The sequence below is a fragment of the Molossus molossus genome, unplaced genomic scaffold, assembly GCF_014108415.1.
Source record: "Molossus molossus isolate mMolMol1 unplaced genomic scaffold, mMolMol1.p scaffold_m16_p_16, whole genome shotgun sequence".
Classification (NCBI taxonomy): Eukaryota; Metazoa; Chordata; class Mammalia; order Chiroptera; family Molossidae; genus Molossus; species Molossus molossus.
In genome coordinates, this window is record NW_023425351.1 from 3,434,828 (window position 1) to 3,451,848 (window position 17,021).

Genomic DNA, 17,021 nt, shown 5'->3' on the forward strand with positions numbered 1-17,021 from the left:
GTTCTATTAATGTTGCCCAGAAAATTGCCTTAAATGTTTCTGCAAATTTACCATAATTATTACACTCAAAGAGATTGAAACGTCCAGGGAATATATTTTAATTTCTTTTGCCACTGGAGACAAAAGCCAAAAGAATGCCCTGGGAGGGCTGGCCGAGTCTGGCTCAGGCTTCGACTGTGGCTCTGGGTTTGGTCCTCTGTGCCTCAGGCCAGGCACCCCCCTGTCGCCCGGCCCATCCGCACGAGAGGGGACATGGCTGGGAAAACCGGGACTTGAAACGTTTCCAAATAGGCTACAACCCAGAAGATTCCCAGGAGCACCTAGCCTATTCACAAACATTTGAAAGATAAACAACAAAAACCATCTGCATGAATTAGTGAGCAGTTCCTAAGTGATTTTCTGCTCTCATGAAATACCCTTCAAAACTGAGCGCAGACCTTAAGTACGAATGCCCGCCTGGTTACCGCTGAGCCTCGGAACCCTCCGGGCGCCTGGAGAACCCCGGGCAGCAGCGGCATTCAGCGGACTTCCCTAACCAGGGGTATCTGGGTCGGTGCAGTTAACAACGACCTATTTTTGGCCTCTGAAAGCTAGGGACTAGCAAATAGGAACAAGGGCCTGGTACAAAACGCCACAGTGACTCCTCTTTTCTCAAACACACAACTTTTTACTATTTGTACCTCAGCAGGTTCTGAAACACTAAATAATGCTGTTCTTGAAATAATGCCAAACAGAAAAAAATAGTCGAACACCGTTTGCTCACATCGTTGAACGATACTCGAGTGTGCGGTCGGTAAGCTGGTGTCCACATCCTAACATTCTGCCGACTTGGAAAAGGAAAGTTCTTTCCTGAGTCTGGAACACACTTATTGGGAAGAAAACCTGATTTGAACCAATGGGAGGAGTTTTAGAGACTTTTTACCCTGGTTACTGGGATTAGTTAAAAGTTTCAATAAAGGAATATTAATGGATTTGATTATGGATTGCTTCTCTAGATCTTACGGGGATTTATAGAAGAAATATTTAATACATTAAATTAGTAATAATAATAAATACAAACTTTTTTCAAAAAGCCAGACTTGGCCACTTTGGTGTTCTTATCTCAAATTCAAGTGTCATTGGAAATGGTATTTGGAACAAAACATTTTACTTTTTGCTCTCTTGTTTCTTTAGAGGATCACTGTCTTTGGTGTTTCCAAAATAAACAATATAAATAGAACTAGATAGAAAAACAAGGGATTAAAGTTCTTGGTCTTTTGTCGGAGGCTGTGGGTCTATAATTTGCTAGAAACTGAGATTTTGTCCACAGATGCTCAGCCCCTGAGGAAGACTGGCCGAGGCCCTCGCGTGGAAGCCACACCCTCCCCCTGCACCTGCCACCTGACGACGGAGCGTGGGGTGTATGTTTTAATTTCCAAATTCCCCAGCCAGACTCACTCAACATTGGAAGCATAGAAAACCTCCCAACCTTATACATTCCAACTTTAGAAACACTGAAAGTGACTGTATTCATTATGTTCCGTGGAGACGTGGACTCTCATCCCTAAAATCTGAGCACTTGCTTTCTGCCATGACAACTTCAGTTCCTGAGGTGACGTCTGCCTCCTATGACTTCTGGGCCTAGCGCTGCCAGGACACAGGACGGTCCCTTCACACAGCAGGGTTTGCAGGAGTTGAGGTCCCTGCCGTAGCCCTTCTGGTGACCTCTGCTGAAACGTGTGCTCATATAACTTCCTGATATGAGTCTCAATATACTGAGCCAGGGAAAATGTGGCAGAATTTTAGTTTCAAGTTTTATTACTTAAAATGAAAAAAAAAAAAAGAAATTTTAAAGTTGAATCAGAATATGATCGATATTGATCCTCAGTAAACAATTTCTAAGGATCATTTCTATGTAGGATTCATGCTATTCAAGTCTTCTCTTCAAACTATGGGAACAGGAAGACTGCTACCGGGGCCATGGGACCTCCCGCCCTTCGGATCAGAAGGTGAGGATCAATCGTAAGGACATCTGTAAATCAGTTTGTTGAGGGTTATGAAGCTATGTTCTAATTCAAGGAAGCATTATGATGATATATTATAAGCTATTTAATTTTTCAAAACATAATTTTAACCCGGCCAGTGTAGCTCAGTGGTTGAGCATCAACCCTACACCAAGAGGTCGCTGGTTCAATTCCTGGTCGGGGCACATGCCCAGGTTGTGGGTCCGATCCCCAGTGGGGGTGTGCAGGAGATGGTCAGTCGATGGTCTCTCTCATCAATGTTTCTATCTCTCTCTCCCTCTCCCTTCCTCTCTCTCTAAAATCAATAAAGGAAAAAAAAAACAACAACAACATAAATTTCAACTAAAGAATGTGGAGGTCTCACCAGTCTTAAGAAATTTTGGGAATTTGGATACTGTCAAATCCTACAACGAGCCAAACTATGGAGTTAAGGGCACAGTCCTCCAGATTGCCAAAACTCCAGGACGCCCCTCGCCAGCCCTGAGGATGTCCAGCTGCAGAATTAGGGGAAGACCCCACAATGACCTCACTTCTCCAATGCCAGTTGGGGTTCCCAACACCATTCCAGGTGTTGAAAGACCCCAAAATACAACAAAAAGAGTACATGTAGGATCATGGCTTCTTACAAGGAGAGGCTGCAGATCCCGCCTCCACAAGGGAGTCACGGAGTGACCTCTGAGGCGCCCTGCCCTGGGGCTCAGGCACCCCGGGACCGGTAGGTGACGACCCCGCGGGCACTGCCGACCAGGCATCACCCCCAAGCCTCCACGTCCAGAGTCTGTGTCAGGGCTGCATTTCGCAGAGATGTCTGATTGACTGACTGCCCACATGGCGGGTGAGATTTCGTACCTACGCCACCTGACCACGCATAACCAGGGCCCCCCAAACTCAGTCACAGGACTGACTTTACTGGGGAGCCAGCCTCAACCACACGAAAGACGCTCGGGTGTGACCTGGTTGCTCCACAAAGCAAAGCCAGGCCAGACGTCCTTAGGGCTGATTCTTCATAACCCAGCAAGTCAGCAAGAGTTTACTTCAATAGAAAAGTATGTAATCAACAGGGTTTAAAAAAAAAAAAAAAGAAACAAACCAAGTATTTAGTGCGAACACGTATCACTCATTGCTTTAAAGAAGAGGAAAGCCAGCCCTGGCCGAGTGGTCTGTTGGTTGAGTGTTGTCCCGAGACACCAAGGTTGCAGGTTTGACCCCGGGTCAGGGCACAGACAGGGAACAACCAACGAATGCGTGAAGAAGTGGAACAACAGATCTCTCTCCCTTCCTCTCTCTAAAATCCAATAAATAAAACATTAAAAAGAAGAGGAAAGTGAAAGAGAAAACAACTTCATTGCGTGTGTGGACAGAATAATATTAATACAAGATTACGCTGGAGTCTCTGTTCCTAGTCCCACACAGAAACTACAGCCGGCGCACTCACGCCGCACTTGACCCCGTGAGTGCCTGGGACTGTCCGTGTCATCAGTCCCCTACAAGAAAGCCTGCTTCCAAGAATAATTATGGCGAAACTCCTGTTATAAAGAAAGATTCCTTTCTAATAAGAAAACAGTATTGCCTATGATATTAGCTCCTAACTTAATATAGAGAGTTTTAAGTAGATCACAGTCATGAAAATCTTTGGGCAAGAAGTAACTCACTAGCAGAAGGGATATTTCAGTCAGGGCATGTCAGCTGGTTAGCACTGCACCGGCAGGGGACTGCCTATAGTTTAATCAAAGGATGACCTTGAGCTGCCCTTCACCGGCCCCAGCCTGGCGGCGCCCAGGGAACCAGCCCTTCTCTGAGGACATGTACGCTCCCGTCGACAGAGTGAGAGATTTCTCCACGGTGAGAAATACGCAGAGAAGACAGAAGTTACGAACATCTGACGGAGCAGAGAACAAACGTGAAAACCTTGAGGAAGGTTTGGGTTGAGAATCATGGGAAAGGTTGGGACGTGTGGAAGGGCCTGGAGGGAGGGGATGTCGAGGACAAACCGAGGGCTGTGAGCCGGAGAGACATCAAACTGCCGTGCGGTGAGCGCTGGGAGGGTCCGGCTTGAGGAAATAACGAGGTTTCTAATTTGTGTTGTGAATTTATAGTGAAGACAAGTAGAAAATCAAGCTATGTTAGTAAGTGACATCAAATAGGGGGTGACCCTAAAACATGCTGAGGCGCAGACGAGGAGAACGAAGGCTGCGTCTGCGGGCCCGAGAGAAAAGGCGGTGAGCACAGACGACACGGGTCGGCGGGAAGGCCAGGCTGGGGAGTGACGTTCACTAGAGGGGAAGGCTACCAGCCCAGCAGGCCCGGGAGCCGTCAGACCAGGAGTTGTGGACCAAGGAAACAGAATGGGGCTCGGACATGGGCAGCTGTCCCACCCTTCTGTGACCTGTCCGCACCAGAAACCGGAATGTTAGCGCCAGGAGCCAGGGCCTAAAGCAGCAACGCCAGGGGGGCTCAATACACAGTCCCGAATACTTACTACTTCAAAATAGGCTCTGGCGTTCATCTTGCCTTGGAAAGTGCCCCTAAGGCTTCCAGGCGGTGAACTTGAGTGCCAAAAGCACAGCGTTTGGGGTCCAGTAGACCTGTGTTCTACTGTGAACAAAGCTTGTCACTTGGATGGATGACTTACGTGTTCTGATTCTCAGTTGTCTCATTGTAAACAGACACCAGCATCCAGCTTGCAGTTCTCCTATAAGGTTTGGAGATTGCGGACATCAAGTGCCCAGCGTCCGCCCTGGCACGCATCGCTTACCCGGAGTCCAGGTACCTGTGCACTAACAGCAGGTGTCATGCTCTCTTCACTCAGATCAAATCTTACATGTTTCTGAGTTATATCTTTCCTCTTGGTACTGCAATTAACACGTCTATCTTTTCTCCCTCGATACGCTAACTCTTACTGTACCAAGTACCAATTTACTTAATGTGCCTAGGAATCTGCTCTGTTGAAATCCAGCACACGGCTTTTCTCATTGTTTTCTTGATCTTTTCAACCAGACTTCAGTTGTTTCTCTTCAAGTCGACGCTGTACCTGTTACTCCTGATCTTACAAAAATGTAGGTTCATGTTTGTCTTCATTCCTACAGCCTGAGCTCCAGACAGGGGGCCACGTCCTGCCACACATCCGAGACTGTGTGCCTAGTGACCCCTGCACACACCACCTCCTTCTGTGACAGGGGAGACAAGCACACACATGAAACACATGACACGGATCCATCGGCAAGTGAAGATGAAAAGAAAGGAACGCCTACCAGGGCATCTTTAGCAGAAATTATTCTTAGTAAGAAAGCAGGGACCAGTGGGGAAAAGAAAGTAAATTCTGAGAGAGTTTAGCTCTTTCCTGTAGAGAGTTTGGAAGAAGATGTCCAAGCTAATGGAAGACTTTAGAGCATTAAACAATGAATGACTGGTACACGCCTGCCTTGCTACTGAAAACGGTGGCCCTGCACCCCCTGGAGAGGGCGTCTAGGTCCTCTCCGTCCCTTCCTGACCCCAGGGGCGCAGCGCCTCTCCTGCAGTCACAAGGTGCAGAGGAGAAGCTGGTGGACATGATCTTAGACATGAAGACACGGTCCCTCTGAGACCTCGAGTCTCGTCAGACAGACAGGGACTCAATGGAAAGACCGTGGCCCCCTCCCTGCCAGGACATGGTGTCGATCAGGGGGCGCGCTGGCCGCATCGCTGGGGCAGCGAGGGACAGAGACGGGAGCTGAAATTCAGCCAAAACAGTGAAAACAAAATCTTTCATTTGTCATCTGGCAACTTGTAGAATACACAAAAAATATCTTATAAGCTTTTGTATGTGACGCGTTGCTTCTTCGTCTATTACTCTGCGGAAGCTGAAGGGAGCTGACTGAGCAGGGTGCGTTCAGACTCCCAGCTCCGGGCCGTGTCGGCAGGAGCACTGTCTTCCTGGACAGTGTGACCCTCCTGTGCGTGTCCCGGCAAATCCGCCTCATCACCCACAAAGGAAGGAGAGGGCTTCGTCTAAAAAAATTACACAAAATCTGTATTTGCATAGTGTAGCCTCCGGCAGACAGGCAATTCTGTATCATTATTTTGTTAACATTAGTTTGTGTCCACCAAAAAGAGGGCACATTATTTTATTTTTAAATGGATGCTATTGGTTAAAAGGTGGCTCTTCTAACACTCTAATGCCAGCATAACACATAGTTTTCATTAATCTTTAAGTCAGTTTACAAATACGAAGGGAGGAAATGACTTCTCTTATTCCATATTCACTTGTCAATAGGATGTGACTGACTTTGACACATAGTTTATTAGTGCTATTGTCCTGGCCCCCGACGGCATGGAAAAGCACATTTACCAAAATGTAAAGTCCACATTGTAGCTTGTAACCTTCTAAAAAACAGTAAGAATTGAGTAGATAAAGATGCCCGACTGAAGGACACAGAAGTGCGTGTGTGTAAAATGAAAATGACAATCTCATACAGGACATTAACTTAACGGCCACCAGGAGACCCCAAACAAGACGCCCTCTTGCCCACAGGAAAGACGACGGGGATGTCATCCAGAGGGCCCCTGGGAGAGGCTGCCCCACATGGAGCTGGTCCCTGTCAGGTCCTCGTCATGGTTACCTCGGGCTTGTTTATCTTTTCTAGCAGGTGGCATTTCCCAACCCTCACATTTCCAGGTGTGTCGGCACCTGCTGGCACCAGGGTCTTTTGCAAACAGGATGGTGCAGCGCCTCCTGCTGGACACTCCAGCCCTTGGTGCATGTGCTGTTTAAGATGCTTGTTTGAACCCTCTGACCCTGAGAGATCTGGGGCGGCAGCGTTAGAACCAACGAGAACAGATTTTCTAAAGCAACCCGTGGACCCTGATCCGCCCTTGAAGCAAAGAACCCGGCTCCTACCTTGAACACAAACATCTCCCGGCGGAGGACGGCCAGTGTGTTGAAGTTGCCCTCGCAGATGCTGGGCTTGGTGCCGGGGTAGGAGGGTCTGCCGGTGGGCGGCCGGGGCGGCTTGGGCCTGTCGTTCCTGCGGGGGTCCGCCGGGGGCACGGAGCGGTGTGGGGGCACCGTGGGCAGAGGTCGGGTCGGTGGAGGGGTCCTGTCTGGCGGACCTTGGGGAACATGAGGACAGCACTTGGCTCACTTGGAGCTGGAGCGGGTCTGGAAGATGTGCTACAGAGCACAAGCCCCCGTCAGCGGGGCGCACGGACCGTTCTCCGAGATCCTGCATTTTCTGAAAAACAAACTGTTTGACCCAACACACCACGGCCCAGTCTATCAGAAACCATCGGGACCGCAGCCACCAGACTTTCTTTGTTAATTTTTAATGACGGTTTGTGTAGCCTCCCCACAGTCCTCACTGGAAAAGCTGCTCTCGGATCCCTTTTGGAAGTAGGTGGTGCATAAATAATAAATAAATGAAAATGAACGCTGGAACCACACCTGTGAGCACCGCCCAAGGAACCCTAGATTCTGAGGGACAGTGAGTCCATGCAAATGTTTCTAAAAGATACACATGAATGAACTGACCCTGTGTCTCCAATTCTGTTTTATGAGGGTTCGGGATCAAGCTCATGTCTACACGCGTCATCGCACAGGTGTAAAGCATCACTTCTCGAGGGGTTGTGCTTTTACAAAGAAACACGGAGCTGTTTGCACTAACGTTCAGAGATGCAAAGACCATTCCTTCGCAGATCTTCTGTCCAGATCCCTGACTCGGCCCCGAGGACCACCTGTCAGTCACCCTGGTCCCCCAGCAGAATCTCACTGCTGCCCTGGGGCCCAGACCCGCCCCGGCCACGTCCCCACCGAATCAGCAGCGCCACGCGGTGGACCTGCTCTTCCCCAATCTGTTTGAACCCTGTGAGGCTGCTCACCACCGAGATATTGAAATGGAAAAACTAACCAATGCACAACAAATAAGCGAACTTAAACTACGCTATTAAAAAATGCAAACGACACCTTCTGGGCCCTGGATATTAGCGTCCGCGTAGCAGGTACTATAAAAGCGAAAGCGCACGTCATCAATTACGTTAAGTTTATTCTCTGTCTGCAAGTGATAAATGTCAAGGACTTAACAACTATGTGGGAAATAAATGTCCTTCTTAAGGTCAATGGTTCTCCTGAGGGAGTGAGGATTATAGTCGATGTGTATAATAGTCTTTCTCCTTCCGTCTTAATTTGCATTCACTGACTGAACCCCATAAATAAAAACAATTTTACTGTACTAGAAATCTACCTTGAATTACATGTTGGTCAACACAGCCATTGGTTAACTGTTGCTCTTAGTAATTACATGCTTCTGAGGTAGTTTCAGATCTATCACACAAGGGTCTTCTCTGCAACTCCAAAAGTCTAAGAAATATCTAACAACAACTACCCTGAGAGGTAACCTGTGAGTTTGTACCAACATCTCCATATCTTATAAGAAAATCTTACATCTCTCACTATTTTTATTGGTTATATTCACTTACTACATATTTTTACCTGAATTTAAACACTAAAGTTTATCCAAGCTTTACTATGACTACATGTTTCAACTAAACTCAGTTAGAAAATCTTCTCCATGTTTAAGAATTTCCCACAATCTGCCCTGGCCGGTTTTGCTCAGCGGTTAGAGCGTCGGCCTGTGGTCCTGAGAGACCCGGGTTCGGTTCCCGCTAAGGGCACGTACCTCTGTTGCAGTTTGTCCCCGGCCCTGGTCGGTTGTGCGGTGGCAGCCACTCGATGTGTTCCTTTCACATCGATGTTTCTCTCTCTCTCTCTGTTCCTCTCTCTCCTTCCCACTCTGTCTGTACAAAAAAAAAGATGGAAAAATGTCCTCGGGTGAGGATAAAAAAAAAAGAATTTCCCACAATCTATAGATTCGGGGATCTTGGACTACTGCCAACAGGACTGGACGGTTGAACACCGACCCTAATTCCCCTAATGTTTCTCTCAAGTACACTAGAGCATTTATTTCCGAGAAGCAAGCACAGTGGAAATTCTGGACCCTCTCTGGGGCTAATCAAACAGAAGCAGCGGTTTAAAAAATACAACCGATTTTTATATTTCAAATGTAACTGACATAAATTAATTTCTTAAAAAGTGAAAGAGGCCTGGCCAGGTAGCTCAGTTGCTTAGAGTGTCATCCCGACACACCAAGGTTGCAGGTTCGATCCCTGCCCGGACATACAAGCAGCGAGTGCAGGAGTGAGCGGGCCGCACGCGGTGTCTCCCCCTGAAATCCATCCGCGAGCACGCCAAGGGCGCGCAGCAGCGCCTACCGTAGATCTTCTGGATGCCCTGCAGGTCGTCGCCGGGCAGCTGGAAGTTGTCGGTCTCCATGTACTGGTAGAACGGGGCCATGATGGCGGTGGGGTCGTTGGAGTGCTCCAAGCCCAGCGCGTGGCCCAGCTCGTGAACCGCCACGAGAAACAAGTCGTTCCCTGTGCGGTGAGAAGACAGGAGCGGGGTGAGGAACATCCAGCCCAGAGCCCAGACAGGCGCGTGGTGTCGTCAACATTCTACCCCAGAGAAATAGGGGACATCTTGACTGCAACTATCGGTACGATTTTATTCTTGGATTTCCTACCTACAAAACCCAACAGCTATTTCAGAAAGGGGGTGGGGCGGGAAGGAGGAGGTCAGATGTCACGGAAACCCAGGAATGGGAAGGGACAAATAAGGAAGACAGGGTGACGAGACCACCGTTGTCCCTGTTGTAGAAATGTCCCGCCAATTGTAAAGCATGCGACGTACAATGTGTCACTTTTACCACAGTCACAGGGACAGTTCTGACAGTGCCTTGGCGGGGAGAGAGGGCCACGCGAGCCCCCGCGTGGGAGGGTACACGTGGTCTGCAGGGGAGCTGTCTCCTCCAGAACCGCAAGCCTTTGTCCACACAGAGCTGCAACCAGAACTCCAGCTTTGTGTAGGTGTCTGTCCTGCTTATATTGTTTATATAATTTTAAAAAGTTTCTCTTACAGTTGACATACAATATTACATTTGTGTCAGGTGTACAACATAGTGATTGCGCATTTATGTAGCTTATGAAGTGATCACCACAATAGGTCTAGCAGCATCCATAGTCACCACAGTACTACTGACTACTCCCTACCAGAACTCAGGTGTTTGTACAAAGGTTTATTTTTAATTACTAACCTAGAATGTAGAAATACAGCTGTGTAGGTTAGCAGTCAAAGGAACTAAATAACTAAATTTGCTCTGTCAATACAAAGGTTAATCAATTCATAGGTGATCTGAACGAAAGAGATTCATCTTAGAGTGGATGCCTCTCACCAAAATGTAACAAAACCCAGGTCTCCCATCTGCGATAAATTCACACAGTGACATCTATTTAAGCGTAACTCTCAGAAACGCTTGATCGACTCTGTTCTGTCAAGTCCCAGCCGATGGCCTCCAGTGTCGCCCCCTCCTGGGCCACTGGGACCACCTCGTGAGCACAGGGCTACCGGTGTGTCTACTAGTGAATGCTCGGACCTCAGCTGAGCCACGTGAGCACCGGACACGGGGGCTGTTACCATCCACGGCTACGTTGCCAGTGAAAAGTGGGACACGAGTGATCATACACAACAGAACGTGCTACGTGGACGGCCTGCTGCAAAGACAAATGACCACCATGAATTTTGTGAGTATCATTTTTAGGAAAAACCCTGGCAACCATTTTTATAATGCACTGTGATAATTCCCTTCAGAGGGCTATTTTTATTTTTACTGTTTTTACACTGAGCCAGGTACCTAATCAACGTTTTTCACTCTGGCGTGTTCTGTCACAGAGGGATGGATGAAACCCTGGGCGGACGCCAAACACGTCCCGACTCTCAAAGAGTCTCTGATTAAATTCCAGCGTGAGCCAGTCAGAGTGTTCCAAGAAACAGAAGTTAACAATTTCCAATCTCAAAGAGCTTGTCTTCTCTTATAAAATTACTCGGAAGTTAAAATCAAGTTAGACAACGGGTTCATTTTAATAACCAAATAGGAACTCTCTTAAAAGTTTACAACCTCTGCTTTGGGCATTTTGAACATTTTACCTTCCTTTTCCTATTCAATTCTTACCACAGTCCTATCAGTCGGTCACTCCTATGATGTCCATCTCAACTGGGCAAACAAGGCGTGGAGACATTGGCAAGTCACACAGTAACTGAGGTGCAGCGGGGTTGACCTCTCCGGTCTGACCCCAGAGGCCGTCATTCATCGCTGGGGTAAGTCACAGCACAACTCGACAAGTGTCAAGAAGCACACAGGTCCCACAGCGTGGCCGTGACAGTCCCGCTCATCCCGGTCCGTTCCCGCCATCACCTTCTTGTGTGGCTACTGTGTGCGGGCAGCGGTCCGGGCTCCGAGGCCACAGCGGAGAACAAGTCCCCGACCTCAGCATTTACCTTCGAATGGGGAGACTGGAAGGAAAGCAGACAGAACAGCAACACATGGAGGATGTTACCGGTGATGAATGATACAGAGAAGGAAGGCAGAGGAAGGGTGACGGAGAGGAGACGGAGCCCGCGACACGCATGAACTTTAGGCAGCAGTGATGGGCGGGGCTCCCCATCTGAGCGTGGGGTGGCTGAGTGCTTCTGAGCAGAGCAGGGACACACTCTGACTTGCGTCTCACCAGGACTTCGGTGATTACTCCTGAAAATCGCGAGCGGACAGCAAGGAAGCAGTGAGTCAGCCTGTGAAGTCAGGACCGGCGTGGGGGTGGGCGCAGAGAGAAGCAGGGAGGGTCTCGATCTGTTTAGAAAGGAGGACAGCGGGGCTTCTTGAAGGACCAGACACAAGGTGTGAGGACGAGGAAGGCCCAGGAGGGCACCGTTTTTCCTGACCCCAGCAGCTGGAAGGAGGAAGGTGCCTTTCGCTGAGATGGGGAACTGTCTGGTGGAGGGGAGAAAGCATTACCAGACGCGCCTTCTCCGAGGGTTCGGTTAGAGACGCCCTCAGTGCTCAGCTGGAGATTCAAGTGCACGTGTTAACACGCACATGCGGGCAGGGAGTATAGCGGGATGGAGGGCCCCGGAGGCACGAGCTGGCCTCCGTGAGCCGCGCTGGTGGTCCTGCTGCTGGGTGCCCTCTGCGTCCCCGTTACTGGTGGAAGTGGAATTCTTGCGACGTCACGAGGAAAGGACCCTCCTGATACTGGCCCAGGAAGATGAGTGATCTTTATTTCCACAGAAGTAAACTCCTGGGTTTCCAAGTTCCATTTCCCTCCCTCTCTCCATGGAAAAATCCAATCCTGTCTTTCACAGGGCCAGGATGAAGGCCGCTGTGCACAGTCCCCGTTCCGTGGTATAGCGCCGTCGAGGCCAGAGCGGGCCCGCTTAGCTGTGTGCCCCGCTGCAGTCCATTGCAGGTGGGGTCCACATGACCACGGGCCGTGCGGCTGCTCAAGGCCACTTGGCCATGGAGGTGACGGGCAAGTGTGGGTCACGGAGCAAGGGAGCAGGAGCGAAGCAGAGGGAGGACTCTGTCTCTGGGTTATACCAGAAGGGTAACCAGCTATCCTGCTTGCATTGGCTTTGTCCCTCTTGCCAGGCCAGACTGACAGGGAAGCGCCCCCCTCACTCGCCCCTCTGCATGTGGCCCTCTCCCTCGCAGGAAGAGGGGGTTGGGAGGAACGGAGCCGCCAGCATTTTTGGACGCAGGATTTCAAACACCCTCTAAAACGAGCACCTTGGGGATTTCAAACCAGACACCTTTTTGAAGATCCACATCTGGTATGGAGACGCGGTTGGGGACGAGACTGCCCACACCCAGGCACCCGGGAGTCTGGCTGGAAGGTGCCCCAGGGGGCTCAGAGTCAAAGCTCTTCCCCATCAGGCACAGACCCAGGGACAAACAAGGGTCAGGAGCAGCCGGAAGACCAACAACCACCACACAGGGGAGCTGGGCACAGACAGCTAGTTGGCTCCAAGTGACCAGGAACAGCCAAGGCGACATCTGAGCTCAGTGCTGGTTCGGAAAATACCTGTGGACACTCTGGCCCTCTTTTGGCCAAATGGATCCATCTTCTTGGTCAGAGAGGCCATTGTGACTGTGCAGACATTGCATCTTGTTTTTGTTCTTCAAAACGAAATAAAATGAAGCTGCATAGCCTCCTGCTTGGATAGCCCTTCCCATCCATAGGACAGGTGGCGGAGCGGACCCTGGGTGAAGGCAGGAACCCTTCCTCCTGCCCCTCACGTGAACCGGCCCCCAGGCCTCCACTGAGCTTTCGGACCTCGGGGACTTGGTGAAAGCACTCCAAATCTCTCACAGGAAAACGGTCTTTTAGTCACATATACTTTTTATATTTTTGGCAAATAAGAGACCTACAAGAGACCAAAAAGTAAAGCAAAGTAGTAATAGCAAAAGTCATTTAATTCCATCTGTTGTCTTCAGGGCCACCAAGCGTGCCCTAAGCGCATCTCCAAGGGCGGACACGCCCCTTCTCTGAGGAAGAGTGAGGCTTCGCAGGACATTAACGAAGGGACAGGAACCCACGACACCCGAGCTCACCGCGGCACTTTCCATCGGAAACACTGACGCAGAGTCCGGTAACCGCCGTCTTCCAGCGACTGGCAATCATGTAACTAACCCTTCCCAAGAGCTGAAAAGGAACAAGGTACCGCCGCGATCTGAGTGCCACCGGGAAGAGAAGCTGCTGTCCCGGGATGCGTCTCAGAGGACTGGACACACCAGCTGCCCTCCTGCGCACGGAACCGGCGATGCGTGTCCCGCAGCGCTCCGTGTGCAGGGCTCTCCCAGCCCAGTCCCGCAGCGCTCCGTGTGCGCGGCTCTCCCAGCCCACTCCCGCAGCGCTCCGTGTGCGCTGCTCTCCCGGCCCAGTCCCGCAGCGCTCCGTGTGCGCTGCTCTCCGGGCCCAGTCCCGCAGCGCTCCGTGTGCGCGGCTCTCTCGGCCCAGTCCCGCAGCGCTCCGTGTGCGCTGCTCTCCGGGCCCAGTCCCGCAGCGCTCCGTGCGCGGCTCTCCCAGCCCAGTCCCGCAGCGCTCCGTGTGCGCGGCTCTCCCGGCCCAGTCCCGCAGCGCTCCGTGCGCGGCTCTCCCGGCCCAGTCCCGCAGCGCTCCGTGCGCGGCTCTCCCGGCCCAGTCCCGCAGCGCTCCGTGCGCGGCTCTCCCGGCCCAGTCCCGCAGCGCTCCGAGCGAGGCTCCCAGCCCAGTCCCGCAGCGCTCCGTGTGCGCGGCTCCCAGCCCAGTCCCGCAGCGCTCCGTGCGCGGCTCTCCCGGCCCAGTCCCGCAGCGCTCCGTGCGCGGCTCTCCCGGCCCAGTCCCGCAGCGCTCCGTGCGCGGCTCTCCCGGCCCAGTCCCGCAGCGCTCCGAGCGAGGCTCCCAGCCCAGTCCCGCAGCGCTCCGTGTGCGCGGCTCCCAGCCCAGTCCCCCAGCGCTCCGTGTGCGCGGCTCCCAGCCCAGTCCCGCAGCGCTCCGTGCGCGGCTCCCAGCCCAGTCCCGCAGCGCTCCGTGCGCGGCTCTCCCAGCCCAGTCCCGCAGCGCTCCGTGCGCGGCTCTCCCAGCCCAGTCCCGCAGCGCTCCGTGCGCGGCTCTCCCAGCCCAGTCTGGCCTCACCACGCGGGCCGCTGAGGGCCAGGCCTCTGGTTCTAACACCCGCCAGGGCGAGACCTCCTCCTGCCATAAGCAGCTACCTCCGCCGACAACATGCCCTGAATGTTAAAAAAAATGACCACAATTATTTCATTTAAAAAACAAAAAAGCAAAAATGAAGTGTTGTAAGTAATGCTAACATGTATTACCCTGCAAACCTACCCAAAGGCTAGAATTTCGGTGCCCAGTGGCCCCTCTCTGGTTTCTCTCCCTCGTCATCTCTTACCCCGGGCTGCCCAGTCCCTCCGAGCTCATCGCTGACCTGAGTTTTGAATTTCTCATTTCCTTGCTTGTACGTATCCTGATATTTTCTGGCATTTAAAATATAAGGAGATGAAATACCTATCTAATATGTCTTCCAAAAATCAGTAAAGGTTTTTCAAAGGCATACTACACCATGGAACCTTTGTGGTTTTTAATTCAATAAGTCTTCTAAAATAAACCGATGCAACCAAATCAACTGGGGTGCACGGGAGCCAGGTGGGGCGGCGGCCAAGGCCAGGCACCTGCTCTGCGCATCCAGTGCATTTGGAGGTGAGGTCCGCTCCCAGGGACTCGGCGCATCTTCCCTGCACTCAGAAGTCTCCTAAGCAGAATGGAGAGCGCGGTGCTGGCTGCACCAGGTGAGCAAGGGCGCTGCCCTCTTCGCTGCCCTGGGGAGGGCAGAGCTGTGGCAGCTGAGGTCAGGGCACCGGCTCAGGCATCTGTCTGTGCGTCCTGCCAGGTCAGGAGGGCCCTGGAGGCCCACCTCCCTCCCTCCGCAGCGGGACAAAGAGACCCATTTTACTGACAGCTTACACAAAAGTAATCCTATAATCCATTGATCTGAGTCCTATCTCCTGCTGTGTGTGAATGTAAATCCTGTTTTATCCCGTGGTAAAGCTAAGCATGCTTGCCCTAGTAACCCAGATCTGCAGACAGTGTGACACACATTCTTCAGCAAATTACTAATTACCATCTAACGAACAAAATAAACTAACAAAATAAAAACAGACTCAGACAGGGAACAGACTGACGGCTGTCAGGAGGGAGGGGTTGTGGGGCTGGGTGAAAGGTGAAGGCGAAATCGATGACTGTCCGCTGTGTGCAAGGAACTACTGACAGAATCAAATGTCGGTAACACTGTTTACTAACGTGTAGGTGATTTTTCCACTGGTTGTCAGACCATGTGAAGGGCCAGGGCCTCTAAGGACATAGGTAACTATGTCCCTCGTTCCTCATTGAAGACCCGAGTTTACCTCAGGGATTCTGAACTTTCTGGGGTTCACAAGCTCCTCAGAGAATCGGAGACTTCTCCTTCGAAATGAAGGAATGAACGTGTCCGCACAGCGTGCACATGAGTTTGATGTTAGTGGAACTAAACTTAAGTCTTTAAGACGAACCAGATTTTAAAAAAACGTTTCTTTCTTTATTGGTTTTTAGAAAAAAAGGGAGGGAGAGGGAGAGAGAAACATTGATGAGAGAGAACATCCACTGGCCACCTCCTGCACGCCCCCCACTGGGGATGGGGCCCACAACCTGGGCACGTGCCCTGACCGGGAATGGAACTGGCGACCTCTGGGTGCAGGGTCGATGCTCAACCACCGAGGCACAGTGCTGGGCAAGACAAACCAGATTTTAAATCTAACTCAGCTAGTCTGTATGTATGTTAGTAAATATCTAACCTCTTGTAACTCAGCAGTTTTGTCTGTGAAGTGGGGAGTCGGGGGTGAATAACACTATGCACATACAGTGTTTGCACAGTGACTGGACACAGCTCAGTGCTCAGTGAGTGGCAGTCAACAACCCCACACCGCTGTCCCTGCCACACACTTCGGCCCTCATCCCACAGACACCGAAGCTCCATACGCCGGGCCCGTCGAGAAGAGCTTCACACTGGGTGATGACTGTTCAAATGGATTTCCTCCTCATTATAACGCAGTTGATCATCAAGGTCAAACAGGCCTTAAAGAGTTCTGACCTCCCCCACACCAGTGACCAGCGGGGGCTCCGGACCCTGATCCAAGCGTGTGTGAGTGCCGGCCGGCCGGGGAGGGAGTCAGCAGGTCGGGGGTTCGGAAAGCCAGGGTGGAGAGGGAAACGAGCGGTCAGAGGAAGACGAGCATACACGATGCCACTCGCATGTGGAATTTCATGAACACACTGAACTACCAAGCGAAACAGAGACAGACTCGTAGACAGAGAGCAGGCTGGCAGCTCGGGGCTGGGGGCTGGGAGGTGGAGGGACTGAGCAAACGGAAAACAGAGAGCTGGCTGGAGCAGAGTGTGGTCCCGGGAGTGGACGGGGCGGAGGTGGGAGAGGGTGTAGGGGAGAAATGGCGGGAAAAAATAAAGTAAGATTGAAAAGAGAGCCTGACTGTTATGTGGGCCACTAGAGTATTATGAGGGTTTCCTATCGAAACAGTGCTGCGGGGGTCTGGGTCAGAGGGCAGGTCTGAGCGGATCGGG

The 17,021-nt window shown here is 51.3% G+C and overlaps 1 protein-coding gene across 1 annotated transcript in view; it reads right to left on the bottom strand.

The window, feature by feature from the left end:
• Window positions 1-17,021, bottom strand: part of MMP16 (matrix metallopeptidase 16) — a 154,641-nt gene that overhangs the window by 31,522 nt on the left and 106,098 nt on the right. The window contains exons 5-6 of the mRNA XM_036264150.1: window positions 9,246-9,407; window positions 6,880-7,091 (exon numbers count right to left, since the gene is read on the bottom strand). Of these exons, the coding sequence (XP_036120043.1) occupies window positions 6,880-7,091; window positions 9,246-9,407 (374 nt within the window). The remainder of the gene's footprint in view (window positions 1-6,879; window positions 7,092-9,245; window positions 9,408-17,021) is intronic.